At 49.9% G+C, this 21891-nt stretch overlaps 1 protein-coding gene across 7 annotated transcripts in view; it reads left to right on the forward strand.

Annotated features, from left to right (window-relative positions):
• The window catches only part of SPATC1L (spermatogenesis and centriole associated 1 like), a 22549-nt gene continuing 658 nt past the window's right edge, over positions 1 to 21891 (forward strand). The window contains exons 1-4 of one of the 7 annotated variants that reach the window (XM_065541237.2): positions 1 to 121; positions 1140 to 1777; positions 14591 to 14941; positions 21625 to 21776. In XM_065541237.2, the coding sequence (XP_065397309.2) occupies positions 1585 to 1777; positions 14591 to 14941; positions 21625 to 21776 (696 nt within the window). In that variant the 5' untranslated portion in view covers positions 1 to 121; positions 1140 to 1584. Of the gene's footprint in view, positions 122 to 1139; positions 1778 to 14590; positions 14942 to 15582; positions 15830 to 20977; positions 21116 to 21624; positions 21777 to 21891 lie in introns of those variants that run through there. The other 6 variants (XM_015446711.4, XM_074033855.1, XM_074033854.1 and 3 more) reach the window with 6 other exon arrangements.

Consider the following 21891-nt stretch of genomic DNA (forward strand, 5'->3'; position numbering starts at 1 on the left):
GTGTTTTCTGGATTACGTCCCTTCCCACGAGGATGAGATGACCCTTCTGTTACATCCCGGCTGCTGATAAAACAAGACTCTCGGAGCCAAGAAACAACACTGAGGTGATTTACTTCCCCAAGTAATTGGAGAAGCGGGGAGTCAGGGTGGGTTTCAAGCTGGTCACACTGACCGAGGACAGCGCCTACTCTAGCAGGACCCTGTGAGCCACAGCCCTGCGTGACGGCCCGAGGGGCCGTGGCCATGGGTTGGGGCCGTCCTCAGTTAGGTGCAGGCAGGAGCAGTGCAGTCAGGAACAATTGGTGTCTTAGACATGGGCGCTCGCGGTCCGAGGGGTGGACAGGCACTGCTGGACCCTTCTCATTGGGGAGTGAGGTCAGCAGGTGGTCTCCAGCCCAGCCCTCAGGGCCACCCAGCGCCCCTCAGCATGTGGGGCCAATCGTGGGGCCCATGGTGGGGCTGCCCCAGGCTGGTCTCCTCCCCAGGGTGGTCTCCCTGCCAGGCCGGTCTCCTCCCCAGGCCAGTCTCCCCCTCCAGGCCGGTCTCCTCCCCACAAGACTGGTCTCCCCCCAGGCTGGTCTCCCCCCAGGCTGGTCTCCCCCCAGGCTGGTCTCCCCCCAGGCTGGTCTCCCCCCAAGACTGGTCTCCTCCCCAGGCTGGTCTCCTCCCCAGGCTGGTCTCCTCCCCAGGCTGGTCTGCCCCACAGGCTGGTCTCCTCCCCAGGCTGGTCTCCCCACAAGGCTGGTCTCCCCTCCAGGCTGGTCTCCCCCCCGAGGCTGGTCTCACCCCAAGGCTGGTCTCCCCGCAGGCTGGTCTCCTCCACCAGGCTGGTCCCCACCACAGGCTGGTCTCCCCTCAAGGCTGGTCTCCCTCCAAGACTGGTCTCCCCTGCCAGGCTGGTCTCCTCCACAGGCTGGTCTCCCCCCCAGGCTGGTCCCCTCCACCAGGCTGGTCCCCACCACAGGCTGGTCTCCCCTGCCAGGCTGGTCTCCTCCCCAGACTGGTCTCCTCCAGCTGCCCTCACCAGCCCCTCCTTTCTCAAATGTGGGTGCCAAGGATGGGCCCTGATGCACACCAGATGCCGCCCTGGGTGCCGGGGCCCACAGGAAACTGCACTGGGATCCCTGTGTCCTGGGCAGGTCCTGTGGGAAGTGCAGCCCATGTGTTACTCAGGTGAAGGCAGCGTCCCCACCCAGCCTGAGGACTCCACACAGGGTGGACGCCCAACCCTCACTGGGCCGCTCACTGGGGAGAGGCTTGGACGCCCCCTTGGAGTGCAGTCCCGACATCCCGTACCTGCCTCATGTCCTTGGCATTCTCGGGCCCCGGTCGTGGTGTGGGAGTGGCTGCCTGTGCACACCACGGGCCTCCAGCTTCACGGCCTCAACGGGGCCACGAGCCATCGACGGGTCAGGCGGGGGTGCCGGGCACCTCATCACTAGGGCAGTGACATCACAAGGCGCAGAAGGCGGCGGTGGCTACGGAACTCCATGCCCGGGCTGTTTCTGTGGTGCCTGTGGGCTCTGGGCTCCCACCTCCATGGGGCTGCAGGAGCCGTGAGGGACGAGAAGGGACGCACCCGCCATGGCTGAGGGCGGCGAGCTGATGAGCCGGCTTCTGAGCGAGAACGCAGACCTGAAGAAGCAGGTGCGCCTCCTGAAGGAGAATCAGATGCTGCGGCGGCTGCTCAGCCAGAGCTGCCAGGAGGGCAGTGGCCACGACCTGCTCCCACCCAGGGCCCCCGCCTACCCCGAGGCCGGCTCCCCTGGGAGTGGAGGTGAGGCACCACCTGGCTCACATGGCCCAAGGGTCCAGCCTGGTGGATGGGGGGTCGTCGGGTATCTGCTCCCCGGGCGTTGAGGGGGGCGGGCAGCTCCCTGATGCGGGAGGTCACGGGCACCTTTCACACTCTCAGGTCTGAGTAAAGCAAGCCCAGGTGGTGGGTTCTGCTGTTGCCCTCAGGTGAGGCCCTTCCCCTCCAGGCCCACTCCGGTGAAGTGGGTGTGGTCAGCTGCAGTCATGGAGGTGCCGCCGTAGGGGTAGAGCAGGTGGCGTGCAGGCTTGTGGGCCTCCAGGGCCCCAGGCAGCTCTTCCAGGCTGGGCCTGGCTGGCAGTTTGCTCTGCTGCGTGCGTCTCTTCTCCTCCTGGGTCAGGGGCGAGGGGGGTGTCAGACCAGCCACACGAGTCCCATGGGTGCTGTGTCCCATCCACTCACATCCCCGGCCAGAGCTAGCTAGGCCAGCCCCGTGGTAGGAAGGTCCCACCCCAGGGAGGTCCCAGAGCGGGCCAGGGGAGCGGGTGGGGACGAGTGGGCACCTGTCCCTGGGGGGTGGGAGTGTGGGGCCATGATCCACTCACCACATAGTATTGACTCCAACCTTCTGTGGCTTTTTATTGAAAAAAATATATATAGGGTTTGATCACTTTCTGCAAAGTAGTAGGCTTTATTCTAAAAGTTTTGGGAAAACATTCCCCATTCCTGCGTGTGATTTGGGGTGTGGCTGACAGTTGTGCCCTTGACTCTTCATTGGGATGATGGGCAGAGGACAGAGGACACAGCATTTCCTGGGACTCCCACGGCCAACCTCAGCTTCCCACCTGGCTGGGCCGGGAAGGGACGTGGTCAGCCTGCCTGGTCCTGGACGATGGAGCAGGCAGCCTCGCCAGTGCCTGTGAACGCTGCTGTCTGCAAGCGCGAGCCATGCCCGGGAGGCCAGCTCTGCCACTCACCAGGGGGCACTCCAGCACCTGCGCTGGGCTGGTCGCTCCCTGAGTCCTTCCCAAACGCCAGCCACCACCCTCAGATGTGCACTCTGAGCAGGCGCAGCGTGCAGGAGGTGCTCTCCGCAACCAGGCCCCAGGCCCTGCTCGGAGCCCCGTGGACAAGCCTGAGAGCGAGCGTGTCTGGAAGGAAAGAGGGGAATCCATGGCAGCATCCCCACACCTTCAGTCTCCGGCAACAGGCAGGGGCTCCTCGCAGGGAGCTGGGGGGAGAGCACCTCACCAGGAGGGGTGAGAGCACCTCACCAGGAGGCACGGGGACAGTGTGGTTGGGGAACCCGGTGCCTGGGGGCCATGCTGTGCGAGGCCCCAGGTTCTGCATCTCCCTCAGCAGCCACTGAGCCCCACGCTCACCACAGGGCGTTAGCTGGGCAGACCTGCGCTTATGGCAATGGGCCACGTGCAGGGTCCCGTTCCCAGCACTTTTGAGGCCCAGGCACTGTGGCTGCAAAAGGGCCCAATCTGTTTGGTGTGTGCAGACCACCACAGGCTGCCTGCCGGGCTGTGTTGCCATCCTCCTCCCCAAGAAGGAATCACCCTGGGCCGGACCTCAGGGCTGGACAGGAGAGGGGCAGACCCTCGACCCTTGCCCAGGCTGTGCAGTCCCCAGAGGGACCCTTGTCAGGGGCTGAGTCAGGGCAGGGTCTCCATGACCATGGCTAGTGCCCCTGCCGTTGGGTCACCTTGGCAAACCCAGGTCTTGCTGGACACAGGTCTTGGGAGGAACCTCAACCTGAGGCCAGCAGGCCTTCCACAGAGGGCCTTGGAGCCCCTGCCACAGGGTGTGGGGCAGGCTCAGTGTGGCCCAGGCTGGCAGTGGGGAGGGGCCAGGGCAAGGCCACCCTCAACTCTGCCACTTCAGTGGCAGCGTGTGGTGCACCCTTGATGCTCTGGGCCTCAGCATGTGCTTGGGAACGTACCTGGGCTGTGGGACGCTGCATTCAGGACCAGCCCTCAGCAGGACTGGGGTGGGGAAAACCAGCACTGAGCTCCTGCATAAAAGGAGAAGTTTATAAACAAGGGAACCACCACCAGCAATGTTTGCATGTTGCCAAGACTTCCTCAGTGTCTGTATTCAAAACAGGATGAGTAAAAACCCACTTTTCTTACGGATTCAACAGCACGTGCTCATGGTAAACTTATAAACGCCATGGAGGATGCAAGGTTTAAGGGCCACGCCTCCGGCCCCCCTCCCCAAAGGCAGCCACGGTCAACGTTTTCTTGGGTTTTCTCTGGAACTTTGATGGAGATCTGTGTGTTTGTCTGTGTATATTTTTGGTCCACCTACACAGGATTGTGCTGTTCCGCAACTTGACTTTTGCCCCTTAACCATCCATTTCACTGGCATTCCCCATCAGTCCTCATCTGCAGCTCTCCCTGGCACACTTCAACACTGGGCTCCTCCTGTGGGGGCCCCAGGCAGGCAGCACTGTTCCCAGTTCTCTGTGACCACAGACGCTGCTGCTGTGGGTGGCCTGTGCAGGCACCCTGTCTCTTTGTGTAGGATATCCCAGACGGGGGTCCTCGGGTCAAAGGCTGTGTGCATTTGAAATGTTGAAATAGAGACGGTCAAACACTCTCCGAAAGGCCCCTACACCCCACTAATGGAGGAGGAGGGCGCTGCGCCGGCATCGTTCCACCATCACAGGAGTGCTCATCTGTCCCCGTCAGCTGGGCAGCAAGGCCTCCAGGTCTTCTCACCCAGGTTTCTAAGTGAGTGACGCGAAGGGCCAGTGGGAGCAGCAGTCCTCTGCCTCCCCTCCCGAATGCCCCATCTCATTTCCCTCGGGATCGTCCTGGTCCCTCCAGCACTGCCACGATGCCACTTGCCATGTCTCCACTGGAGAGGTGTCCCCTGAGGACAGCCAGGCCCCCCCAGATTGCCCACTCGCTCCCTGGTTATTTGTGGTGGATTGTCAGATGATTTCCAACGGTGGTGAGGATTCTCTATGTGCAACTCCTGGTCACTCCTTCCCTCTGACGGATAGAAGATCATTCCTGTGTTGTTCGATGCGTTTTTCAATGGCCATGCAATATTGCAGATTCAGATGAACCACAATGTAATGAATTCTCCTTCGGTTTGAAATTAAAGTTTTTCTTCCCCTTGAGGTAAATAACACCACAAAAAAGGTTTTAAGAGTTGTTAGATTTAGGGTTATTTCCACTGGATTTCTTTTTTTGGTGTGTGTGTGATTTTTTTTTTTTTTTTTTGAGGCGGAGTCTCGCTCTGTGGCCCAGGCTGGAGTACAGTGGCCGGATCTCAGCTCACTGCAAGCTCCGCCTCCCAGGTTCACGCCATTCTCCTGCCTCAGCCTCCCAAGTAGCTGGGACTACAGGCGCCCGCCACCTCGCCCAGCTAGTTTTTTGTATTTTTTAGTAGAGACGGGGTTTCACCGTGTTAGCCAGGATGGTCTCGATCTCCTGACCTCGTGATCCACCCGTCTCGGCCTCCCAAAGTGCTGGGATTACAGGCATGAGCCACCGCGCCAGGCCGGTGTGTGTGTGATTTTTTTACTTTTATGGAGATGGGATCTTCTGTGTTGCCCAGGCTGGTCTTGAACTCCTGGGCTTAAGGGATCCTTCTGTCTTGACTTCCTAAGATGCTGGGATTACAAGTGTGAGCCACTGTGCCTGGCCTGTTATTTTTTTTTCTTTTTGAGACAGGGTCTCTGTTCCCCAGGCTGGAGTGCAGTGGCATGATCATGGCTCACTGCAGCCTTGACCTCCCTCTGGGGCTCAAGCAGTCCTCCTACCTCAGCCTACTGAGTAGCTGAGACTACAGGTGCTTGCCACCATGAGCGGCTAATTAATTTTTTTTTTTTGTAGAGACAGGGTCTCCCTATGTTTCCCAGGCCAGTCCCAAACTCCTGGGCTCAAGCGATCCTCCCATCTTGGCCTCCCAAACCGTTGGGATTACAGGCATGAGCCACTGTCCAGCAGGATTTATGTTTTTAAAAATAGAATCATTGGTTCAGAAGGCAGGAGTAAATGGTTTTTTGTTTGTTTGTTTGTTTGTTTTTGAGACAGAGTCTGACTCTGTTGCCCAGGCTGGAGTGCAGTGGTGTCATCTTTAATCACTGCAACCTCCGCCTCCCGGGTTCAAGCAATTCTCCTGCCTCACCCTCCCCAGTAGCTGGAATTAAAGGCACACACCACCATGCCCGGCTACTTTTTGTATTTTTAGTAGAGACAGGTTTTTGCCATGTTGGCCAGGCTGATCTTGAACTCCTGACCTCAGGTGATCCACCCACCTCAGCCTCCCAAATTGCTGGGATTACAGGCATGAACCACAGCGCCTGACCATATATTTCTTTTTTAAAAAACTTTTAAGTTCAGGGGTACAAGTGCAGGCTTGTTACATAGGTGAACTTGTGTCATGGGGGTTTGTTGTACAGATTATTTTGTCACCCAAGTATTAAGCCTAGTACATTAGTTATTCTTCCTGATCCTCTCCCTCCTCTCACCCTTCACCATCTGGTAGGCCTCAGTGTCTGTTGTTCCTCTCTGTGTGTCTACGTGTTCTTATTGTTTAGCTCCCACTTACAAGTAAGAGCATGCGGCATTTGGTTTTCCGTTCCTGCGTTAGTTTGCTAAGGATAATGGCCTCCAGCTCCATCCATGTTCATGCAAAGGACATGATCTCATTTTTTTTTTTTTGAGATGGAGTTTCACGCTTGTTGCCCAGGCTGGAGTGCAATGGTGCGATCTTGGCTCACTGCAACCTCCACTTCCCGGATTCAAGTGATTCTCCTGTCTCAGCCTTCTAAGTAGCTGGGATTACAGGCATACACCACCATGCCCAGCTAATTTTGTATTTTTAGTAGAGACGGGTTTTCACCATGTTGGTCAGGCTGGTCTTGAACTCCTGACCTCAGGTGATCCACCTGCTTCAGCCTCCCAAAGTGCTGGGATTACAGGCATGAGCCACTGCTCTCTGCTGACCTGTTTTTTGTGGCTGAATAATATTCCGTGGTGTCTATGTACCACATTTTCTTTATCCAGTCTACCACTGATGGGCACTTAAGTCGATTCCATGTCTTTGCTATTGTGAATAGTCTGCAGTGAACACATGCATGCATGTGTCTCTGTAATACAGTGATTTACATTCCTTTGGGTATGTACTCAGTAACGGAATTGCTGGGTTGAATGGTATTTCTGTTTTTAGGTCTTGGAGGAATTGCCACACTGTCTTCCACAATGGCTGAACTAATTTATACTCCCACTAACGGTGTATAGGCATTTCTTTTTCTCTACAACGTTGCCAGTATCTGTTGTTTTTTGACTTTTTAATTATAGCCATTCTGACTGGTGTGAGATGGTGTCTCATTGTGGTTTTTATTTACATTTCTTTAATAAGCAGTGATGTTGAGCTTTTTTTCATATGCTTATTGGCTGTATGAATGTCTTTAGAAAACTGTTCATGTCCTTTGCTCACTTTTGAATGGGGTTGTTTGTTTTTTTCTTGTAGATTTATTTAAGTTCCTTATAGATGCTGAATATTAGACCTTTGTTAGATGCATTAGTTTGCAAAATTTTTCTCCCATTCTGTAGGTTTGCTGTTTACTCTGTTGATAGTTTATTTTGCTGTGCAGAAGCTCTTTAATTAGATGCCATTAGTCAATTTTTGCTTTTGTTGCAATTGCTTTTAGCATCTTTGTCATGAAATCTTTGCCCATCCCTGTGTTCTGAATGGCATTGCCTAGGTTGTCTTCCAGGGTTTTTATAGTTTTGAGTTTTACATCTAAGTCTACAATCCATCTTGAGTTGATTTTTGTATATGGTGTAAGGAAAGGGTCCAATTTCAATCTTCTGCATATGGCTAGCTAGTTATCCCAGCACCATTTATTGAATAGGGAATCCTTTCCTCATTGCTTGTTTTTGTCAGGTTTGTTGAAGATCCGATGGTTATAGGTGTGCAAACTTATTTCTGAGTTCTGTATTCTGTTCTGTTGATCTATGTACCATGCTGTTTTGATTATCGTAGCCCTGTAGTATAGTTTGAAGTTGGGTAGTGTGATGCCTAAAGCTTTGTTATTTTTGCTTAGGATTGCCTTGGCTATTCGGGCTCTTTTTTGATTCCATATGAATTTTTAAACAGTTTTTTTCTAGTTCTGTGATTAATCTCAATGGTATTTTAATAAGAACACCATTGACTCTATAAATTACTTTGGTCAGTATGACCATTTTTATGATATTGATTCTTCCTATCCATGAACGTGGAATGTTTTTCCATTTGTGTCATCTCTGATTTCTTTGAGCAGTGTTTTGTAGTTCTCCTTGTAGACATCCTCTACCTCCCTAGTTAGCTGTATTCCTAGGTATTTTATTCTTTTTGTGGCAGTTGTGAATGGGAGTTCATTACATTTGGTTTGGCTCTTGGCTTAATTGTTGTTGGTATACAGGAATGTTGGTGATTTTTGCACATTGATTTTGTATCCTGAGACTTTGCTGAAGTTGTTTATCAGCTTAAGAAGCTGGGTTGAGACTATGGTGTTTTCTTGATATAAGATCATGTCGTCTGCAAACAGGGATAGTTTGACTTCCTCTCTTCCTATTTGGATGGACTTGATTTCTTTCTTTTGCCTGATGGCTCTGATCAAGACTTCCAATACTATGTTGAATAGGAGTGGTGAGAGAGAGCATTCTTGTCTTGTGCCAGTTTTCGAGGGGAATGCTTCCAGCTTTTTCCCATTCAGTATGATGTTGGTTGTGAGTTTGTCATAGATAGCTCTTACTATTTTGAGGTATGTTCCTTCAATACCTAGTTTATTGAACGTTTTTAACATGAAGGGGTGTTGAATTTTATTGAAAGCCTTTTCTGCTCTATTAAGATAATCATGTGGTTTTTGTCTTTAGTTCTGTTTATGTAATGAATCACATTTATTGGTTTATGTTGAACCTACCTTGCATCCCAGGGATAAAACCTATTTGATAGTGGTGGATAAGCTTTTTGATGTGCTGCTGGATTTGGTTTGCCAGTATTTTGTTGAGAATTTTTGCATCAGTGTTCATCAAGGATATTGGCCTGAAGTTACCTTTTTTTGTTGCATCTTTGCCATGTTTTGGTATCAGGATGATGCTGGCCTCATAGAATGAGTTAGGGAGGAGACTCTCCTCAACTTTTTGGAATAGTTTCAGCAGGAGTGGTACCAGCTCTTCTTTGTACATCTGGTACAATTCAGCTGTGAATCCATCTGGTCCTGGCTTTTTTTGGTTGGTAGGCTATTTATTATTGACTCAATTTTAGAGCTTGTTATTGGCCTGTTCAGGGATTCCATTTATTCCTAGTTCAGTCTTGGGAGGGTGTATGTGTCCAGGAACTTATCCATTTTTTTTCTAGATTTTGTAGTTTATGTGTATAGAGGTTTTCATAATATTCTCTGATGGTTGGTTGTATTTTTGTGGGGTCAGTGGTAATATACCCCTTATTTCTGATTGTGTTTATTTGAATCTTCTCTCTTTTTTTCTTTATTAGTCTAGCTAGTGGTATATCTATTTTATTAATTTTTTCAAAAAAACGAGCTCCTGGATTTGTTGATTTTTCAAATGGCTTTTTGTGTCTCAGTCTCCTTCAGTTCAGCTTTGATTTTGGTTATTTCTTGTTTTCTGCTAGCTTTGGGATTTGTTTGCTCGTAATTCTCTAGTTCTTTTAGCTGTGATGTTAGGTTGATTGATTGAGATCTTTCCAGCTTTTTGATGTGGACATTTAATGCTATAAATTTCTCTCTTAACACTGCCTTAGCTGTGTCCTAGAGATTCTGGTATGTTGTATTTTTGTTCTCATTAGCTTCAAGGAACTTCTTGATTTCTGCCTTAATTTCACTATTTACACAAAAGTCATTCATGGGCAGGTTATTCAATTTCCATGTAATTGTGTGGTTCTGAGTGAATTTTTTAGGCTTGATTTCTAATTGGGTCCATTGTGGTCTGAGAGATTGTTATAATTCCAGTTCTTTTGCATTTGCTGAGGAGTATTTTACTTCCAATTATGTGACTGAATTTAGAGTGTGTGCCATGTGGCAATGAGAAGAATGTATATTCTATTGTTTTGGGGTGGAGAGTTCTGTAGATACCTATCAGGTACATTTGATCCAGTGCCGAGTTCATGTCCTGAATATCTTTGTTAATTTTCTGTCTCAATTATCTGTCTAATACTGTCAGTGTGGTGTTAAAGTCTCTCACTATTATTATGTGGGAATCTAAGCCTCCTTGAAGGTCTCTAAGAACTTGCTTTATAAATCTTGGTGCTCTTGTGTTGGGTGCATATATATTTAGTGTAGTTAGGTCTGCTTGTTAAATGGAACCCTTCACCATTATGTAATGCTCTTCTTTGTCTTTTTTTATATTCATTGGTTTAAAATCTGTTTTGTCAGAAACTATCATTGCAACCCTGCAATTGTAGTTTTCCATTTGCTTGGTAGATTTTTCTCCATGCCTTTATTTTGAGCCCATTTGTGTTATTGCATGTGAGATGGGTCTCTTGAAGACAGCATACCAATGAGTCTTGGTTCTTTATCTAACTTGCCATTCTGTGTCTTTTTTTTTGAGACAGAGTCTTGCTCTGTCTCCTAGGCTGGAGTGTGGTAGCAATCTTGGCTCACTGCAACCTCCGCTGCCTGGGTTCAAATGATTCTCCTGCCTCAGCCTCCCAAGTAGGTAGAATTACAGGCATCCACCACCATGCCTGGCTAATTTTTGTTATTTTTTAGGAGAGACGAGATTTCATCATGTTGGCCAGGCTGGTCGTGAACTCCTGGCCTCAAGTGATTTGCCTGCCTTAGCCTCCCAAAGTGCTGGGATTACAGACGTGAGTCACCGTACCTGGTCTGTTTGATGACCTTGAGGTTTTGATTGTGGTATAAGGTGGATTCAGCCAACTGGCTTCATTTATGGAATATTTAAGGGGCCAGTGCCCAGCTCCCAACTCCTGGACTGCATGCTTTAGCTCTGGGGCACTTGTTTTGGGCCCTGACTTTGTTCTCTGGCTCTTTGAGGTTTGGAATCCACTGCACTGGGGGACTGAGGTACTGCAGCTACAGCAGAATGGCTGGCAGATGCAGGGTGCCTGCCTTCCTGTGGGGGTTCACCACAATGGTGGTGGCAAAGCAGCTGGGGTGGGCATGGGGGGCTCCTGCTGGAGACTGTGTGCAGTCACTCTGGAGGTACTGTAGGCATGGGGTGGGGTGCTGGTGGGCACAGGTCTAGGTGCCTTTTATGTGTCCTGCAAGCAGGAGTCATTGCTCAGGGTCCAGGAGGATCCACCATTCTCTGCTCAGTGTTAGGTCAAGGGCAGGGTGCTGGTGGGTATGGGGCTTGCTGGCTCTGTGTGTGCCAAGGCTTCATTTGCAATGGAAGTCTGTGGGGAATGGGGAGGCCGACTGGACTCCTGTGTGCTGGTTGGGGAAGGAAATCAAAACCCACCTGTGCAGACACCAGCTGAGTGATGTGGCGAGTTGCCTGGGCCCAGGGGAAGCTGCAGTATGAGGAGGGAGTGGGCGGGCTGGTGCGTGGCCACTGGGGCTGTCTCGCTGGAGCTCTCCACTGGTCAGGCACAGTCTGCCAGCACAGAAGCTATGGCGAAGGCCCCCAGGGCACTCAAGACTGCCTTGCCAGCAGGCATGGCCAGGCTGGGGCCCCAGGAGAAGCCAGAAGACCAAGGGGTGCTCAGGTCGGACCGGTCCCATCTGATGGGCAAGACCACCCTGCAGAGATCAGGTCTGACACTTCCCCTAGGCCCAAAGTCTCCTATGGGAGCAAGTCAAGCCTGGGGAGTGGCCGTCCCTGGCTGTGTTCCCGCACCAGACCCTCTGGGTTCCGCTTAGCTAACTGCTGCCCCCACCACTTCTCTAAGCAGCTCTCCCTGCCAACTGGAGTGTCCATGGTGGCCGTGGGGTCTCCCCCAGCTGGGGATCCAGAGGGCCATGGCAACAGTGGTTGCTCCTTGCCCATTTAACTCCCCCATTTTCCCAGAGCGGTTGTGGGTCCAAAAATGAGTACCAGTGCTCAGTGGTCCCAGGCAGGGTTCCCAGCTTTCTCCCCTTCAGCCCAGCCTCGGTGTGCTCCCTCCATCTGCCCTCAGCACCTTCCCTCTGAAGATGTGTTAAAAGCTCACCAGTCATCTCAGGCCCTCCGTGGGAGCTGTATCACCTGGCTGCATCTGGCCGGCCATCCCGCCCCTCCAGTCCACATGAACTTCTTATTTCTGTTTTTGTCCTTATTACTCAGAACTCGGGCTTTGGCCTCGACTTTCATGGGTTCTCCTCCAGGGAAGGTGAGAGAGGGTTCAGCTGCATCCTGGTCCTCCTGACCAGCTGTGGGAGGGACCAATGGTCCCATCTGCCCAGAGGAGGGAGGTTTGTACGGCTGGATGCTGGGGAAGAGTCCTTCCAGTTCTTATTTTTGGAAAACAGAAAATTTGAGAAATGGTTCATCTTGTTCAGTGTTTATGAGCCTGTCTCTGTACCAGTGGAGGTAACTCAGCTTCTTGCCAGGGACTGTATGTGGGATCTTGCTACACTGCACAGCCACTGGGCTCCGCACACCCTGCCTCTTGCTTTCCACCCCGCCTTGTTCTCTGCATACCTCCCTGCTTTGTGCTCTGCACAACCCCCACCTCATGCTCTGTGCATCCCCCGCCTTGTGTGCCGCACACCCCCGCCTCATGCTCTGTGCACCTCCCACCTCGTGCTCTGCACACCCGCCTCGTGCTCTGTGCACCTCCCACCTCGTGCTCTGCACACCTGCCTCGTGTTCTGTGCACCTCCCACCTCGTGCTCTGCACACCTGCCTCGTGCTCTGTGCACCTCCCACCTCGTGCTCTGTGCACCCCCGCCTTGTGCTCTGTGCACCTCCCACCTCGTGCTCTGTGCACCTCCCGCCTCGTGCTCTGCACACCTGCCTCGTGCTCTGTGCACCTCCCACCTCGTGCTCTGTGCACCCCCGCCTCGTGCTCTGTGCACCTCCCACCTCGTGCTCTGCACACCTGCCTCGTGCTCTGTGCACCTCCCACCTCGTGCTCTGTGCACCCCCGCCTTGTGCTCTGTGCACCTCCCACCTCGTGCTCTGTGCACCTCCCGCCTCGTGCTCTGCACACCTGCCTCGTGCTCTGTGCACCTCCCGCCTCGTGCTCTGCACACCTGCCTCGTGCTCTGTGCACCTCCCACCTCGTGCTCTGTGAAACCTAATTGAGCATCTTTTAACCTGTTCTATGGTTCCAGCCTCATTTGTATGATGTCGGGATTATGACTTGTTGGGGAAGTTGGCAGACTCACCCACAGACCATCCAGGCCTGCAGCCCTTTGGGGAATAATCATTTTGTAACTTCTAGATTTTCCTTGTGTATTGGTTCATTTAGGTTTTCTACTTCTTATTGAGTCACTTGAAAGTAATTTTCCAGGAGATATCTCCTTTTATTGAAACTTTAATTAATACACAATTGTACATAATATTCTTTTATAATTTGAAAAGTATCTAGGGTGGGAGCCTGTGAAGCCCGAGGACTCCAGGCCTCCCATGTGGCAGGAGGCCAGGCACACATTAATGACTTTGCTTCTTTTGAACACTTTTTTACCTTGGAAAACATTTCAGATGGAAGATTAGTTGGTTGGTTCCTTTGTAGGCACTTTTTTTGTTTGTTTTTGTTTTTGTTTTGAGACGGAGTCTTGCTCTGTTGCCCAGGCTGGATTGCAGTAGCATGATCTCGGCTCACTGCAAGCTCCGGTAGACACATTTTAAGGTATAATTTTTTTATATGGCTCTGAACACTTTCTCTAACATGTATTTGCTTTATTGCTAGGAGAATACTCATGACATGGAGGTAGAATAGAATTTTATAAGCCATAAAGGCATAGATAAGCTAAATTTGACCAGGGATTAGGGAAATGCCACATGACCTCATCAGCCTGGTTGGGGAATACTCAGTCCTCGTGAGGGTGTGGGGCCAGGACCTGTTGGTGGGCATGGACCCTCCCCCTTGGTGTGGAGAGCAAAGAAAGTGCACACACGTGAGCCCAGCGTTGGACCACAGAGGATGCTCATGGAGCAGGAGGCTCCTCCTCAGCCACAGAGGATGCTCATAGAGCAGGGAGGCTCCTCCTCAGCCACAGAGGATACTCATAGAGCAGGAGGTTCCTCCCAGGCCGTGGAGGATGCTCGCAGATCAGGAGGCTTCTCCCAGGAGGCTGATTACAGCTGTGACCTGAGCCCAGCGTTGGACCACAGAGGATGCTCACGGAGCAGGGAAGCTCCTCCCGGGAGGCCGATTACCGCTGTGTGTTTGCAAGGAAACATGGAAACAGGCCCTGTCCATCAACAGGGCAAAGGATAAAAGTTCACTGTGTGTTTATGTGTGTATGCTCATGTGTACAGAGGTGCCAGGAAACAGTTAAATGAACCAGGGAGCTACCAGACGGCTCAACGTGGATACATCTCAGAGATAATGCAGCAGCAAAAAGTTCTGTTGCAGAATAAAATGTGTAGGGTGGTACCATTTATGTACAATTTAAGGAGCATATAGAAGTCATTCTCCAGTGTGTATGGGCGCACAGGCAGGCAGGAGGCACATGGAGGCCTGCCCACTTGCTGTGCTCCCACGGGCAGGATGGGCACCTGTGGCCACTTCACCACATCCAGCTCCTCCTTTTGCACCTGAGGACTGAGGGGAAGGAGGATGCTCTGAAGCCAGGGAAACCCCAGCAGGTGTTGAAGCTTGGGGTGGGGTGCATACAGTTTGTTACCATGTTCTCTGTACTTCTCAGGAATGTTTTAGGAGCATCAGCCTAACTTCTCACCCCTTTCCTCCCCACCTCAGTTCCGGATTTCGGAAGGTTCACGAGTGTTGCCGACACACCCTCCCAGCTGCAGACATCCTCCCTGGAGGACCTGCTGTGCTCACATGCCCCCCTGTCCAGCGAGGACGACACCTCCCCGGGCTGCGCAGCCCCCTCCCAGTCACCCTTCAAGGCCTTCCTCAGTCCCCCGGAGCTGCACAGCCACCGAGGCACCGACAGGAAGCTGTCCCCGCTCCTGAGCCCCTTGCAAGAGTCACTGGTGGACAAGACCCTGCTGGAGCCCAGGGAGATGGTCCGGCCTAAGAAGGTGTGCTTCTCGGAGAGCAGCCTGCCCACCGGGGACAGGACCAGGAGGAGCTACTACCTCAATGGTATGGCCAGGTGCGGGGTCGCCTGGGCGGGCCCCCAGTGCAGCTGGTAGCTGTGGGGAGGGCGCGTCTGGGTGGTCAGGCAGGGCCGTTTCTCCATCGCGTCACACAGAGTGGAGGGAGGAGAGCCAGGCTGGGAGGCTGGGGTCCGAGGCTATGTCTGTCCTAGTCTTTTGCCAAGAAAAAATGCATTGCTTGTCTTCTTGGGAAGGGTTCTTTACGTGTCTGGATATGAGTCCTTTTTTGGGTGTGTGTTCTGCAGATACGGCCTCCCACTCCAACGTTTTCCACTTCCATAATAATGTTTTTTGATGAGCAAAACTGTTTAATTTGATGATGTCCAATTTATTGATTTTTCTTTTGTATTTTATGCTTTTTATGTTCAGTTTAAGAAATCTTTGCCAAGCCCAAGGTCACACAGATTCTCTCCTATGTGTTGTTCTAGAAGTTTTATAGTTTAGGTTTTACATGTAGGTCTCTGATCAATTCCAAGATAATTTTCATGTATGGTGTGAGGTTTGCATGTAGATATCCACCTGAGGCTCAGGCTAACACCCCACCTCAGCCCCCCAGGTATCTGGGACTACAGGTATATGCCACCAGGCCTGGCTAATTTTTTGCTTTTTGTGTTTTTGTTATTGTAGAGATGGGATTTTGCTCTGATGCCTAGGCTGGTCTTGAACTCCTGGACTGAAGTAATTCGCCTGCCTCAGCCTCCCAAAGTGCTGGGATTACAGGCATGAGCCATCATGCCTGGCCTGTCAATTTTATTTATCTTTTCAAATAACCAATTTTTTGTTACATTGATCTTTTGTATTGTTTTCTTCATTTAAATTTCATTTATTTCTGCTCTGATCTTAATTATTTTTCTTCTAATTTTGGATTTGGTTTGCTCATACTTTTCTAGCTCTGTGAGATGAATCATTAACTTGTTTATTTGAAGTTTTTCTACTTTTTGATGTAGGCACTACTAGCTGTAAACTCTTAATACTTATCGCTATAGCTCTTAGTATGGCTTTTGCTGTGTCTAGTACATACTAGGTTTTGGTATGTTGTGTTTCCATTATCATTTGTTTCAAGACATTTTAAAATTTCCTTCTTGATTTCTTCAATGATGCACCGGCCATTCAGGAGCGTATTGTTTAATTTCTGTGTGTTGGTATAGTTTCCAGAATTCCTTTTGTTATTGATTTCATTTTATTCCATTGTGGTCAGAGAAGATACTTGATATAATTTCAATTGTTTGATTTTTTTTTTTTTTTTTGAGATGGAGTCTCGCTCTGTCACCCAGGCTGGAGTGCAGTGGCCGGATCTTGGCTCACTGCAAGCTCTGCCTCCTGGGTTTATGCCATTCTCCTGCCTCAGCCTCCTGAGTAGCTGGGACTACAGGCGCCCGCCACCTTGCCCGGCTAGTTTTTTTGTATTTTTTAGTAGAGACGGGGTTTTACTGTGTTAGCCAGGATGGTCTCGATCTCCTGACCTCGTGATCCGCCAGTCTCGGCCTCCCAAAGTGCTGGGATTACAGGCTTGAGCCACTGCGCCCGGCAAATTGTGTGATTTTTAAAGACTTGTTTTGCAGCCTTACATATGGTCTATCCTTGAGAATGATCCATGTGCTTACAATAAGCATGTGTATTCTGCACCTGTTGGATGAAATGTTCTGTATTATGTTCATTTGGTCTATAGTATCGATTAAGTCTGATATTCCTTTGATTTTCTGTCTTAAAGATCTGCCAAGGGTGAAAATGGGTCTTGAAGTCTCCAGTTACTACTGTATTGGGGTCTGTCTCTCACTTTAGCTCTGGTAATATTTGCTTTACATATCTGGGTGCTCCAGTGTTGGGTGCATATATATTTACAATTGTTACATCCGCTTGTTGAATTGACCCCCTAATCATTATATAATGACCTTCTTTGTCTCTTTTTATAGTTTTTGTCTTGAAATCCGCTTTGATGAAGTATGGCTACTACTGCTCTTTTCTGGTTCTCATTTGCATGGTATATCTTTTTCTATCCCTTTATTTTCAGTCTATGTGTGTCTTTATAGGCAAAGTGTGTTTCCTGTAGGCAATAGATGGTTGGGTCTTTTTTTTTTTTTTTTTTTTAATCCATTCAGCCACTCCTCCGTCTTTTGATTGGAGAGTTTAGTCTATTTACATTCAAAGTTTCTTGTTTTTTTTTTTTTTTTTTTTTTTGCCCCCAGACAGAGTCTTGCTCTCTCGCCCAGGCTGGAGTGCAGAGGCGCGATATCAGCTCACTGCAAGCTCCGCCTCCCAGGTTCACACCATTCTCCTGCCTCAGCCTCCCGAGTAGCTGGGACTGCAGGCACCCGCCACCACGCCCGGCTAATTTTTTATATTTTTTAGTAGAGACGGGGTTTCACCATGTTAGCCAGGATGGTCTCGATCTGCTGACCTCGTGATCTGCCCGCCTCAGCCTCCCAAAGTGCTGGGATTACAGGCGTGAGCCACCACGCCCGGCCTGTTTTTGACCAAACTCACACACCATCATTCATCGATTTGACGGTGCTGTAATTTTTTTTTTTTTTTTTGAGACAAAGTCTCACTTTGATACCCAGGCTGGAGTGCAGTGGCACAATCTTGGCTCACTGCAACCTCCATCTCCTGGGTTCAAGCAATTCTCATGCCTCAGCCACCTTAGCTAAGATTACAGGCACATGCCACCACGCCCAGCTAATCTTTGTATTTTTAGTAGAGATAGGGTTTTGCCATGTTGGCCAGGCTGGTCTCAAACTCCTGACCTCAAGTGATCCACCCCCCCCTCAACCTCCCAAAGTACTGGGATTACAGGCATGAACCACTGTGCTCGGCCTATTTACATTCAAAGTTATTATTGATAAGGACTTACTCCTGCCATTTTGTTATTTGTTTTCTCATTGTTTTGTGGTCTTCCCTCCTCTTTATCTAGAAGAGTTTGTGTTGAATTGGTGTTATTTATTCCTTAAGTGGTAGAATTCACTGCTGAAACTACCTGAGCCTTGAATGGTCTCTATAGGAACATTTTTCCCCTACAAATTCCATTTTACTGATAATATCAACTGAAATTAAGGCTGTTGAGACAGAAATAATTCGATAAAGATTGTTGGAAGCCAAATGTGAGGATCAACCCACAGGAACACACTCACAAAGCTAAGAGTCTTCCGGAACCTAAGTCAGAAGACTTCTATCGGAGAGGCTAGGAGAAGGGAAAGGACTCCTCGTACTCATGTTGCCCTTTCTTTGGAGGGTACAACACAGAGGGTACAAGCATTGGCTACAGATGACAACATACAGGCCAACACATATCTGCGCAAGACAGTCAGTAAACCTTTATGATTCAGGAATAAATCAGCGTCTTTCAGTGCATTAATCAGCACATCAGCAATCTGAGGGAATTGTGATAAGATTCTTTTCTCAGGGATCATCAATCACAAGGCCTTCCCAAGGCCAGTTTGGAAGTCTGTTTCCTGTCAAATGTGACCTGTAAGGTTATCAGATAGAAGGCTATTCAGATTATGTGTTTCTTCTTGAGTGAACTTTGGTAGTTTGTGTCTTTTAAGGAATCGATCAGTTTCATCTAGGTTGTCAAAGTTATTGGCATAAAGTCATTCCTAATACTTCCTTATTCTTTTTATGTCTGTAGAATCTGTGGTAGTGGCATGTCTAATTTCCGTTAGTGGTAATTTTTGTCTCCTTTCTTTTTTCCCCTAAGTCTGGCTACAGGTTTATCAATGTATGGCCTTTTTTCTTTGAAGAATAGGTTTTTGGCTGGATCTTACAGAGCACAGGTTGGACTAGAAATAATTTCTAGAACCTATACTAGAATCATTTCTCACCTATAGCATGTTTCTTCTACCTAATTTATGCCTTGGTGGTGGGGATGAGAGAAAGAGCTTGAATCTTTTTTTTTTTTTTTTTTGAGATGGAGTCTTGCCCTGTTGCCCAGGCTGGAGTGCAGTGGCACAATCTTGGCTCACTGCAACCTCCACTTCCTGGGTTCAAGCCATTCTCCTGTCTCAGCCTCCCGAGTAGCTGGGATTACAGGCGCCTGCCACCACACCTGGCTAATTTTTGTATTTTTAGTAGAGACAGGGTTTCACCATTTTTGCCAAGCTGGTCTCGAACTCCTGACCTCGTGATCCACCCACCTCGGCCTCCCAAAGTGCTAGGATTACAGGCGTGAGCCACCGCGCCTGACCAAGAGCTTGATTCTTGATGACAGAAATACATTGATACAGAAGGAGGAGATTACACCTGCTCCTCCACACCCCTCATTGGCCCTAACACGCTTCTGGATAGTGTGTTGGCATACCTCTTCTGCACGTTGACGTACCTCTTCTGCACGTTGACGTACCTCTTCTGCAGTCTTGAAAAGTGATTGGGAAAGAAATACAGTGAAAACTATAAACATTATTGAAAGGAATGAAGAAGTCATCAATGACCAGGCATGGTGGCTCACACCTATAATCCCAGCAATTTGGAAGGCTGAGATGGGCAGATCTCTCGAGCCCAGGAGTTCAAGACCAGCCTGGGCAACAGGGCGAAACCCCAACTCTACCAACCCTCCACCTCCCAAATTAGCTGGGCGTGGTGGTGCATGCCTGTGGTCCCAGCTATTCAGGAGGCTGAGGTGGGAGGATCACTTGAGCCCAGAAGACAGAGGTTGCAGTGAGCTGAGATCGTGCCACTGCACTCCAGCCTGGGTGACAGAGTGAGACCCTTTCTTCAACAAACAAACAAAAAATAAATAAAAATAAATAAACAGAAAAATACCTTGTGTTAACAGATTAGAAGACTTTATATTGTTTAATAATCAATAATTTTGATATGGATTACATTGGATCTACAGATTCATGCAATCCCAATCAGAATCCCAGTGGCTTCTTTACAGAAATTGACAACAGAAACTTAAATTCATATAGAAGTGTAAGGAACCAGAATAGGTAAAACGATCTTGGAAAGGGAGAACAGCATTCCCAAGTTTCAAAACTGACTGTAAAACTTACAGTTACCAAGACTGTGGTACTGCCATAAGGATGGACATACAGATCAATGCAATGGAATTGGAAGGTCAGAAATAAACCCGTACATAGATGGTTTTCAACAAGAGTGCCAAGACAATTTAGTAGGGACAGAATACTGTTTAACAAGTGGTGCTGGAACAAGGAGGTATCCATATGCCAAAGAATGAAGCTGGGCCTTATTCCATAGCACATACAAAAATTAACTCAAAATGGATAAAAGACCTAAAAGGTCCCAAAGAGCTGAGGCCAGAAAACTCGTAGAAAAGCCATAGGGGTAAATCTTCATGACCTTGGATTTGGTAATGGATTCTTAGATAGCACACCAGAAGCATGAGCAAAGAGAGAAACAGACAAATTGGACTTCATCAAAAGTAAAACAAAACAAAAAACAAATTTTGTGCTTCAAAGGACAGTATCAAAAAAATGAAAAGCCAACCCAGAGAATGGGAGAAAACATTTGTAAATTGTGCATTTGAAATGGGACTAGTATGCAGAATATTTAAGAACTCTGACAATTCAACAGTAAGAAGACAAACAATCCAATGAAAAATCGCTATAGGACCTGAATAGATATTTCTTCAAAGAAGATACAGTATATAAATGGCCAATAAGCATGTGCGAAGATGCTTAAATCACTAGTTGTTAGTGAAATGCAAATGAGATGCTGTTTCCCATCCCTCAGGAAAAAGATGGACAAGGTCATGTGCTGTTATGGACTCGGATGCCATCAGAGGCTGTCCTGGGGAGGGGGGTTTGGAAGCAGGTTTTGTGGGGCCATTGGAGACTCCTAAGTAATGTCGAGGAAGTAATTAAAATAGAACGTCCTGGGCCAGGCATGGTGGCTCACGTTTGTAATCCCAGCACTATGGGAGGCCCAGGCGGGCGGATCACCTGAGGTCAGCAGTTCGAGACCAGCCTGGCCAACATGGTGAAACCCCATCTCTACTAAAAATACAAAAACGTAGCTGGGTGTGGTGTCACGCAGCTATAGTCCCAGCTACTCGGGAGGCTGAGGCAGGAGAATCGCTTGAGCCGGGGAGGCGGAGGTTGCAGTGAGTGGAGTTGGCACCACTGCACTCCAGCCTGGATGATAGAGTGAGACTGCAGCTTAAAAAAAAGAATGTCCTGCCAATCCAGCGATCATCTTCTCAGAGGTAGGAAAGAATGAAGCCATTTTACTGACTAAACATTAAAGCAGCCTTTGAGGCCCAGAGGTTGCCAAGACAGAGGAAGGGGGGAGGTCCCCCTTCCTCCCAGGCAAGCCGACTGGCCCTGTTCCGCAGGCGTCCTCACTGGAGGGGACCCGTCCGAACTCACACCTCCAGGGCCGGGTTCCTCTGTCCTCGCAGGGCCAGCGCTGGGGCAGGCTCCCCCGTGACAGGGGACCAGTTCCCACCCTCAAGATTAAAAGGTTTACCTCGTCCCAAAGGGACAGAAGGGAGCCGAGGACAGGGCGAAGGGAAACCTGTCTTGCCCTTTGGCACTTTAAGAAGCTCCTTTTCTTTCAGATTCTATTTGCCAGACAGTGGGGGGTGGCGGCAGGCGGGGCGGGGTGGGGGATGGAGGAGCCGCCCCCCAAGTGCCGGGGGACGGAGGGGGGGACCCTCTGGGGCAATAGATCCTCGCGCTCCCGTGACCTTGTCCCCGGCCTTCCCTCCCCCAGAGATCCAGAGCTTCGCGGGCGCCGAGAAGGACGCGCGCGTGGTGGGCGAGATCGCCTTCCAGCTGGACCGCCGCATCCTGGCCTACGTGTTTCCGGGCGTGACGCGGCTCTACGGCTTCACGGTGGCCAACATCCCCGAGAAGATCAAGCAGGTGCGCCCCGCGGGGAGGGCGCGGCCAGGAGGGTGCTGGGCGCTCGGTTCATCCCTGTGAGGCCCCCAGATCTTGGCTCTTGCCCGGGCGCTGTCCGCGGGAGGGGACCCCGGGG

The sequence above is a fragment of the Macaca fascicularis genome, chromosome 3 (genome assembly GCF_037993035.2).
Source record: "Macaca fascicularis isolate 582-1 chromosome 3, T2T-MFA8v1.1".
Taxonomy (NCBI): Eukaryota; Metazoa; Chordata; class Mammalia; order Primates; family Cercopithecidae; genus Macaca; species Macaca fascicularis.